This window comes from Musa acuminata, chromosome BXJ2-7, assembly GCF_036884655.1.
Source record: "Musa acuminata AAA Group cultivar baxijiao chromosome BXJ2-7, Cavendish_Baxijiao_AAA, whole genome shotgun sequence".
In the NCBI taxonomy this organism is placed as follows: Eukaryota; Viridiplantae; Streptophyta; class Magnoliopsida; order Zingiberales; family Musaceae; genus Musa; species Musa acuminata.
This window is the reverse complement of record NC_088344.1, coordinates 23,076,122-23,086,304: the sequence shown is the minus strand read 5'-3', so window position 1 is coordinate 23,086,304 and position 10,183 is coordinate 23,076,122. Positions and strand designations below refer to the sequence as shown.

The 10,183-nt window shown below is 37.9% G+C and overlaps 1 protein-coding gene across 3 annotated transcripts; it reads left to right on the top strand.

The window, feature by feature from the left end:
* The first annotated feature begins 1,708 nt into the window (after positions 1-1,708).
* Positions 1,709-9,901, top strand: LOC103981531 (nonsense-mediated mRNA decay factor SMG7). Of its 3 annotated transcripts, XM_065117553.1 has the most exons (9): positions 1,709-1,843; positions 2,373-2,469; positions 3,602-4,204; positions 4,318-4,440; positions 5,342-5,574; positions 5,649-7,579; positions 7,666-7,807; positions 8,893-9,067; positions 9,444-9,901. In XM_065117553.1, the coding sequence occupies exons 2-6, from the start codon at positions 2,398-2,400 to the stop codon at positions 7,555-7,557; spliced, it is 2,940 nt and encodes a 979-aa protein (XP_064973625.1). In that variant the 5' UTR covers positions 1,709-1,843; positions 2,373-2,397; the 3' UTR covers positions 7,558-7,579; positions 7,666-7,807; positions 8,893-9,067; positions 9,444-9,901. The 3 variants fall into 3 exon arrangements, with proteins under 3 accessions (XP_064973625.1, XP_009396563.2, XP_018684792.2); XM_009398288.3 differs by lacking the exon at positions 8,893-9,067; XM_018829247.2 differs by lacking the exon at positions 8,893-9,067 and having other exon boundaries at positions 5,649-7,597.
* Positions 9,902-10,183: the final 282 nt, after the last annotated feature.

The following is a 10,183-nucleotide window of genomic DNA, read 5'->3' as shown; positions in this document are numbered from 1 at the left end:
GGCACAAGGCCAACAACATGCTCGAGATGCATGAGTTGAAAAAATTCGACACGTGTGAAGAAATTTGCTACGACGAAGACACAACACAAAATATGCTTGAGGCGTATGAATAGAGAAAACTCGATCTACACTAGCAGAAATATGGTATAGCGGAAGCACAATGCGAAATATGCTTAAGACGTGTGAGTTGAAAAAGCCTGACCCGCAAGAAGAGATCTCGAATGCTCTCTTGACAAATGAACTATATGACATAGTTCGAGGCCCTCTCATAAGGATCCCAAAGCACGTCTTTAGTTGGGGATAAATGATAGAGAATACAATGTCGGTTGACACGTGATTGTGAGATCCGAGTTACCCTCCACCCATCTGCCTACGTAAACAACGAGTCAAAGCAAATAAACACAAGCTTCCTTCTCATCCATTACAATAAAGAATGTAATCCCAACTTTCTTCTCATTATGATAATAAATGTATCATTTTTTCTCCTATTTTTTCTCCTCCTTTACGATAAGAAAGGTAATTACAAGCTTCATTTTTATCTATTATAACGAGGAAGACAATCACAAACTTCATTCTCATCATCTAAAATATAAAACAAAATTTTAAACTTAATGCAATGGACTATTTTTGAACTACTCGAACCCACGTTTAAAGATATTGGATTACTAACTTGAGTATCGGAGGATCGTGTTGGGAAACCTCTCTTGACCTTAGTCTTTGAGTAGGTAACACATCAAGAGTACGATATTTCCACCTTGGGAACATTTCAGGTAATTCTACACATACGAGTCAATATCACGTTGAACTGATCAAGATGCCATCGATATATATATATATATTTTCTCTCTCTCTCTCTCTCTATATATATATATATATATATATATATATATATATATATATATATATATATAGTAATTTTTCTTGAAAAAAATCTATTATGTTTAAACTATTTAAGGAAGAGTTACATATTGATCTGTCGATAAGCATATTCCACTCGAAAATCACAAATGATCACGGTGAGAACGAGTGATAATGCTGGTGGGGGAGGACATGATGTATCAAAAAAAAAAAAAAAAAAGAGATTTCTTAACTATATACACTCTACTGATAAATATGAAAAAAAAAGAAATCTGTCAATGTCTACTATTATGTACGGAGATAATAAAGGATAAGAAACTTTAGTGATTTAATATAGCATCATGACTTTATTAGGTATTTGATATGGATTGTACACGCGTGCCTATCAATTGTTTTAAGAGAGGAGAGACGGTCAACCTACCCCCAAATTATAATTTATTCGTGAATAAAAAATGTATATATTCACGAGTCATTTGAGTAATACGTGCACAACTCCATCACCAAATTGGCACCATACATATTATTATAACTCAGAATGTGTTGATTGGGGTTGTGAATGACCACGAAAGATGAGACTCGTTATTGATGAACGAGGGATTTGGGGAACGACAAATGAACGTGGTCGAGCCAAACCATTTAGGCAAAAAATTATCGAGTCATTTATTTATTTATTTATTTATAATGAAAATAAACACAATAAAATAATCCGTCATTATCTTTGTTTTTTTTTTTTAAAATAAAAATAACACAATAAAACAATAAAAAAGGGGTGTTTTTATTGGAGCCGGCGGCCGTGTCTTGTTTAGTTATCCGATAAAATCAAATAAATATAACCGATTATATAAATAGGCGGTCGTCGTCTCGTCGCCCTTCTTTGACGGCAAACTCCGCCTCAGGGCAAAAGCTTTGCCCCTTTCGCCCTTCTCTCTCTCTCTCTCTCTCTCTCCCTCTCTCCCCTTCGCTTGCCTTGGATCTTTGCGGTCAGGTATGCTCCTTCTAACGTATAACCACGATCTTGGTGAAATCGATAGGTCTTGAATCAAGACCTACAGGCGCTGTCCTGGTCCCTGTGATCGTCTGCGTGTTTAGGTGGGGTTCGGTTTCGTGGGGATCCGTTGAATCTGGACGCTCTCGTGTCGAGATCGTGCGGATTGATCTGTCTCATTGTGAATCCGCATCGGAGTTTCGGTTTCGTGGAGCTTTGGATCGATCGAGGGGTTCGGTTGATCTGTAGCGTTAGGGTTAGGGTTTGGGTGGGAGGTATTAGGGGGTTGAACGACAATTGGGATATAGGGAAGGGGGCATGTTGATGGCCTCTGATTGTTGGTCCGTTGGATCGGGGATTAAGAACTGGGTACGATGATAATTGACAATTGTATTCTTTTCTTTATTAGTAATCTTTATGCCTTTTGTTCTCTCGTTTCATAATTTAAGTCGTTCATCTTTTTTAGATGGATTTGTTGGCCTAGATACGCATTCATTGGTCTGAATCTGCCATATGCTTTCTGCTACAGGGAGAACTTTGTGTGTATTTGATGGATGATGACTGTTCCGATGGATAGGTCGTCTGCTCCCTCATCTCGGGAGCTTGCGCAACGACTTCTTGAAAAGGTATGAACTTGCAAATGCTTCCTGCTTTACCATGGTATCTGCAATTACATTTCTATTTTTCTTTTCTCATTGTAACATGGATTCATGTCTACACTCACAGGCATCGTCGGAATGTAACCATAAAATTTTTTAACCATAATATTATGTGTCTTTGAGTCAGGACACATAATATTTTTTAAATATTCTATTTCATTATCAAACTCCATAACAATACAATAAGTGAATCTTCTGTTTATGAACTTTAGTTCTTAGCATTTGACATTCTCACAGTTTTACCACATAAGTACAATCTTGTTTTTCATGAAATAACTATTTTCCCAAGTATTCTCATATATCCATTTTGTCTTATTGCTTAATTGAACAATTGGATCCATTTCTGTTACATATTCTAGCGCATGTGTCAATGCAACGATATCATCTATCGAGAAGCAATTTGGAAGTTTGTTATTTCCCATAGTAATTATAGTGATTGTTTTCTCTGTTTTATGTGTTAATTAGAAAGGTCGTTTAAGAACTTAAATATTTTAAAGGTTTAGTTATCCCTGTTATCTGGCCAACTCATAAATACCTCTTTAATCTCATTTATTCTTTTAGACCTCGACGAGGAGTCAAACAAGTGTCTGCATTGTCTTTGCGTAGAAGGAAGGTTTTCTAACTTGTCCTTATTTTCTTTTCTATTTTGGTATTTTTTTTGGCTTCTAATATTTTTTTCCTTTGCTCGTACATTCCGGACCTCTATTCGTACATTAACTAAATGTGTGAAAATAGGTTTTCATGAATTGCCATATATTTTCAATATGTTAGAATAGGTAAACATGTTATTTTCTTCTTGCATGTATATCGGATAAATGCTTCTTTTACACTGCTATCCAAGATGGCAAAACTAAGTCACTAGGTCAGCCTTCTTAGATACTAATCAATCTAACCACACATTAGATAAGAATCAGTAACTTCACTATGAAGCTTATAAGCTATTCTATATCCTCATGGACCAGCATTATACCACTCGTGGTCACTTCTATTTTCTTTATTATTTATTTTTTTGTGGAGGGTTGAAAGCTGTATTCTGGATGGAAGTGTTTGGAGCTGGCCTTATTGTACTCATTAATTTGTAATTTTTTTCTCTTTTTAGAACATTGAACTGGAAAATGGACTGCGAAGGTCGGCAAAGTCAAAACTTCCTTCGGACCCTAATGCTTGGCTTCAGATGCGCGAGAATTATGAGACTATGATTCTTGAAGATCATGATTTTTCTGAAAAGCATGATATAGAGTTTGTCCTTTGGCAACTGCACTATAGAAGAATCGAGGAGTTCAGGCAGCACATTAATGCTGCAGTGTCGGCCGGATCAAATGCATCATCTGGTGGGAAAGTTCTCGTCCGGCCTGATAAAATCAAGAAACTCCGTTCTGTCTTTAGAAGCTTCCTGACAGAAGCTACTGGATTTTACCATGACCTGATATTGAAGATCAGGGCAAACTATGGCCTGCCTTTGAGCTACTTCAATGAGGGCATTGAGACTGAAATTGTTTTGACGAAAGATGAAAAGAAATCTGCTGACATGAAAAAAGGGCTTATGTCTTGTCACCGTTGTCTGATATATTTGGGAGACCTTGCTCGTTACAAAGGACTTTATGGAGAGGGTGACTCCGTTAGTTGTGATTATGCAGCTGCTTCAAGTTACTACATGCAGGCATCTTCTCTTTGTCCTTTCAGTGGCAATCCACATCATCAGGTTTGGATCATGCGTTATCTCTTTAGGGCATCTGCTGCCATCCACTGCTTATGTTTTTATTGTCCGCATCATGTTTCTTTTCTCATTTTTTCTGAGAAATTTCATTGTTGCAGCTAGCAATACTTGCTTCCTACTCGGGAGATGACTTGTTGGCAGTCTACCGGTACTTTAGAAGTTTGGCAGTGGAAATCCCCTTTTCAACAGCAAGAGATAACTTGATCATTGCTTTTGAGAAGGTATCTTTAGACTTGGTGCACCAACTTGGCAAGGCTGTGTAATTTGTATTCTGTTGTGTTGTCCACGACTTGGTGCACATTTTTATCATGTTCTGTTCCTTATCTAGTTCAGATATATTTGACATGAGTATATGGATTAATTGCAAATATCAATAACTTTGAGTCTTACACCGTCACGATGATAGATGCCCTTGGTGGCTCTGAATAAAGGTTTGCTGAGAGTCTTGTTTGTCAGCATTGCTATCCGTCATGCTATTGTGTCGGTTCGGTGATATCACATTGAACCTTTTTGCTGCCTCTGGTTCCTTTTGGTAGATTATTTCTTTGGCCTATGATGGTGGTACCATTTACTGCACAAATATTTACTTGGATATGGAATCATAGATTGTATTTCACAATAGCAGCCTTCTGGCAAGCTGGAAGATTTACCTTTTCTCTTTCCTTCCGGTAAAGTGCATGATTATTTAGAACATTGGTTGATGTCAATTTAGAACATGTGATTTATGTTGCAAATTTTTGCACAATTAATGGTCTTCACGGAGTGCAATTTGCATAACTAGTTGAACATGCTGCAGCTACAGTGTTTTTAAAAAGAAGTTCACACTCAATTTTGAAAGTTCTGGATCACCGAACCCAATTAAATATAGATTTTGAATTACCTGATCTTTTTAATAGTTCTTGCATGTGAAAGTTTGATCTTTTTTGAAATTTATATTCTTGAATGTGTGGATCTTGTCAATAACAAATTTCGGGCTTACACATTTTTTAAATTTACTTATATCTGATTATCTGCTGTTGTATATGATAATGTTTAAAGACCCGTGTCATTGATTGTATTTGATGTTTTCATATATGCTCCTTTTGTCTTGATCTTATGTTTTCTACTGACACTTGTTTACAGAATCGACAAAGTTACTCTCTGCTGCCTAGTAATACGAAAACTGCCTCAGGCAGAAGATTGCCTGCACGTTCAGCTGGGAGAGGTAGAGGAAGAAGTGATACAAAACTCCTTCCCAAAGACAGTAAGATTGAAACTACTTCCACCAAAGACGAAGAGTTGACCATGTCACAAGTATTTAAAGCCTTTGCCACTCGTTTTGTTCGTCTTCATGGAATCCTTTTCACACGGACAAGGTATTTGATCTCATTAATTTCCTACTATTTAGACTTCATGATGCTAAATTTACTTTTTTGGCTGAATTCAACAGCTTGGAAACTTTTGGAGAAGTATTTTCTTCAGTGATTAAAGATCTGAATGTGCTTCTTTCTTCTGGTCCCGAAGACGTGCTTAATTTTGGTCCAGCTACTATGGAAAATGCGTTGACCATTTTGAGGCTTGTTGCAATTCTGATATTCACTGTACACAATGTTGAAAGGGAGTCTGAAAACCAGACATTGCAGCGTACCGTGTTGCTGCAGCATGCATTTACTTCTGCTTTTGAGTTCGTTGGATACATCCTCAAGAGATGCATAGCACTGCATGATGCTGCATCGAGCTGCCTCTTGCCGGCTATTCTGATTTTCATTGAGTGGCTGGCATCTCATCCAGATGTAGCAACCGGTTTTGATGTGGAGGAAAAACAAGCTGGAGCAAGATCATTCTTCTGGACTCAATTTGTTCCATTTATGAACAAACTTATCGAGACACGACTTGCGTCTGTCGATGGTGAGGGGAATGAAACCTGCTTTTTAAACATGAGTAGTTATGATGAAGGAGAAACTGGGAATAGGCTTGCACTATGGGAGGATTTTGAGTTGAGAGGATTTGTACCCTTAGTGCCAGCACAGCTCATTTTGGATTTTTCGAAGAAGCATGCCTACATGAATGACGGAGGCAGGAAGGACAAAGTATCACGTGTCGAAAGGATTCTGGCAGCTGGACGGGCCCTTACTAATATTGTTTCAGTTGATCAGCAGAGAATATATATTGACCCAAGCCTGAAGAAATTTGTAATAGGTACAGAGCCTCCAGTGTTTGAAGGGCCAATGGACTCTACCTTTTTATATCCGTTGGATTCGGCAGTAGTGAAACAGGAAATTCAATTTGAGAATGTATCCGGGGCAGCACTACAAACAACTAATCTTGGAGTGTCACAAACCAATGCAGAATTATATATGGGAGGAGAAGAAGAGGAGGAAGAAATTGTCTTTAAGCCTACAACTGCTGAAAAGTATCCTGATATATCTGCTTCACCGGTGACTGCTTGTGACTCTGTCAACCCTGGACAAGCATCTTCTGCAACCGATTGGATGACACATGCTCGGCATTTTTCTGCAGATTTTGATGGTGTTCAGATGTCAGCAGTATCAAATGTGAGTTCGAAACTGCATCCATCTACCAGTAATATCTCACAGCTGCCTTTGCAATTTGTAAATTCAGACACCACCAGATGGTTCTTGTCTGATGAACTGAAAAATATGAACATAACAGAAAATGGTTACTTGAACGAGCAGATGTTGCAAGAAGGCTCAAGTAACTTGCAGCCTAGTTCATTATCACCTCTATTTTCTTCTGCTGTTAGTTTGGGCACCAACAGTGCACTTTCTGGTCAGATCAAAGCTGCAGAAGTAGTGTTTCCTTCTACACTTGATACTATATTGCCTTCAGACGCAACAGCTGATGGCATGGCTATGAAGCTCTCTTCAGCCTTGCCACCACCGAGGAAAAATCCTGTTGGTCGGCCCTTTAGGCACTTTGGGCCACCTCCCGGATTTAGCCATATTGCTCCGAAACAGGATGGAACAAATCCTAATTCTAGTGCAAAGGAACAGCTGCCTGAGATCGATGATTACAGCTGGCTAGATGGTTGTCGATCATCATCATCCAAAGTCATGGGAATAGAAAACTCCTTTGATCAAATTACATATAGGCTTCCGTATGTTAGTCCAGCCAGTTCTACTGCCTTTACCAGTGTTTCCAGCTTCCCATTTCCTGGGAAACAAGTTTCTAATGTGCAGACCCAAGTGGTTGATGAGCAAAAATGGCATGATTTCCAGCTTTTTGAGCAACTGAAAGCGTATAATGGGCAGAAGCTTCAGCAATCGAATCCACAGCACACTCTGCCACCTGAAAATTGTCATGCACAATCTCTTTGGTCTGGTTCATACTTCGTGTGAAACTTTATGAAGATGGTTACTGGTAACAAAATTCTTATCGGTAATTAATTTTATAATATTCATCAGAAACTTTCATACCTTTGTCTAATTTTAGGTTTTATGTTTTAGCAATGGATGACGATCTTTCACAATGAGTGGCCTGCAGCCTGGGGACTATTGACTTCATCCCACCTTTGCAGAATTTAACTTCGTCGAGTTTATGTTTGAACATGGTCACGGGAGCGTTGCAGGTTCTTGGCCCTTGAATTTGGTAGGTGTTGATGCTTCAACTTTTTATATTTTCCACTTATATAGGTTTCATATGAAATTGAGGCTTGATGTTGTTCTGATATCAATCATTAATTATTTTATAGTTATATGAAAGGAACGTATCTAGACCTGCCATCTCTTACTGGTAGAACCTCGTTGAGCAGCTCCTCTTTCAAGAGAATAAGGGGCAAACCATATCAGAATTGTTAGTCAGTTTATTATATAACTCCATGCTGAGATGATTGCTATGAAATACATTTAACTATGTTAGTTTAATCAGACTTGTTTTTTCTATCCTTTACAAGCTATATTACCTCTTCTATTATTATGTTATTCCTGCATAACACTTGGGATTTCTTTTATTTGAATTGCTGGGTTTGTGATATGCAGCATATTACGTTCATAGAACCTTGACTCTGGTCATGATATATTAGCATGTTAGTTTTGATGGCAGACTATATAATATAAAGTAAATTACCGACCAACTATTAATATATATTTTTTTTATCAAATATGCTTTATGACTAGAACCACGGGTGGTTGTTTCAAATATGGTGTTTTATTTTTTAGGATTTGGAGAATTCTTTATTATCTACTTCTTACACAAAGAAGCACCTAAATTAGTTTCACTGCTAATGTTTATTATCCTTGGTCTTGTATCTTTTGTAGTCTTTGCCATTGAAATCTGAATTCCAGACCTAGTGTCTGATAAGTTGTCCTTGTTGCATATCAATGATGTGGACTGCTTTTGGTCTGCCTGTATAAATCAGTCAGATGAGGCATAATTACAGATTTCCTCTGGTTGGGTGCTGCACCATCCCAATTGACTTTTTTTTTAAAAATATTTGTGACTAGCTGTTTCTTTGTCATCTCGCTTATTTTCCTTTTATCCTTTTCTTGTTGATGAAGTTAATGATGCCTTTCTTGAAGACATAAATTTGCTTCTACTAACAATTTTTTTGGAAGCAGTGTTGTTTAGATCGTGATAATGGCGGCATTGAATTTTTCATAATTTGTTGAATAACACATTAATGTCATTTTCTGGCCCTATGTTTATAATAGTTATTCTGCTTTGGATCCATGTAGTTTAACCGCAATTACATCAGCATAAAGTTGTGTGGATCTGGCTACTAAGGTTTGTGCATGGAGTTCATGAAAGACAGTTTATGTATTTGGCTCCACATTTGGTCTGGTCCAAGTCTTTCTACCTGGATCAGTTTAAAAATTGGTTTGGTGTAATAGCTGATGCCTTTCATAACAGGTATGGTGAGAATGGCAATTTGAACTTTGGTCCTTTGGCTTAGGTAGATATATTTTTTCATTATTCTTTTTGTTTTGTTGACATTATACATGCTTTCTTGATTTGCTTGCTGGATTCAATGAATTTAAACAGTATTTCCTAATAATATTTTTCATCTGGAAAATTTAGTATAATGGTTTATTATACTCATGACTTGGCAACATATATCTGGAGTTGAAACGCTGTTTATGGTTGAGTTTGGGAGATTCTATCTTGATTAATTGCACGGTTAACCATCTGATGTTTTTGACCAATGGTTTCTTTTATTTTATGGTGTATGTTGATATATTTCACGCAAGAATGATCAATGTATTTATATGCTATCTTCGTTTCCCAGAATGCATCGACGCCACCAGGCTGAAGGTCGAGAAATCAATTGTGGTTGATTATGTGGAAAAAATCTCAAGCAAGATCAGTACATGACTGTTGAAGAAGTTAACAGCTAGTGACGTCTTCATGGATTTTGTTCCTTGGGAAAACCTGAGTCGAGCTGTAGAAGTTGCCTTCCATCTTAGGCCTATCTGTTGTTACTCATCCATCCCCAAGATATTGGTCGCAGAAATGGAGTGAGTCTCTAAGAGTGGAGTCTGCTTGGTGATGGTACTTCATTCAGGATAGGGAGGAGAATCCAGTCCTTTTTGTGGTCGCTTTGAGGAAGCTTTTTGCCTAAACTGTTTTTAATTACAGTGTGGTTTTGCAGTTGGTGTGGTTTGCTTGTTACCAAAATTTGGAAGACTTGGAACCTTCCAACTGTTACATCATCCTTGTTAAATATTGTGGAATAACTTGTATGGATGTTCGTGGCTTGCGAGTGAGTTAATAAGTATGTGCAATATTATCTAACCGTTGCTTGCTTTACAGGGAGGGTGGAGGTGCTCGAGCGAGTTAGTGTGATCTTTGATTTGTTTCCGATCAACAATCGTGTGAAATATGTTCTCTCGGTTTGTCACGGTTGCGACGCATTTGAGCGAATGGAGCTGTCTGCTCCAAAGTCAAAACCACGGTACCCCCATACGGGGAATCGTACGTCGCTCTTTCTTCAGTCTTCCCGAATCCACCACCACTAGCATCCGTGGT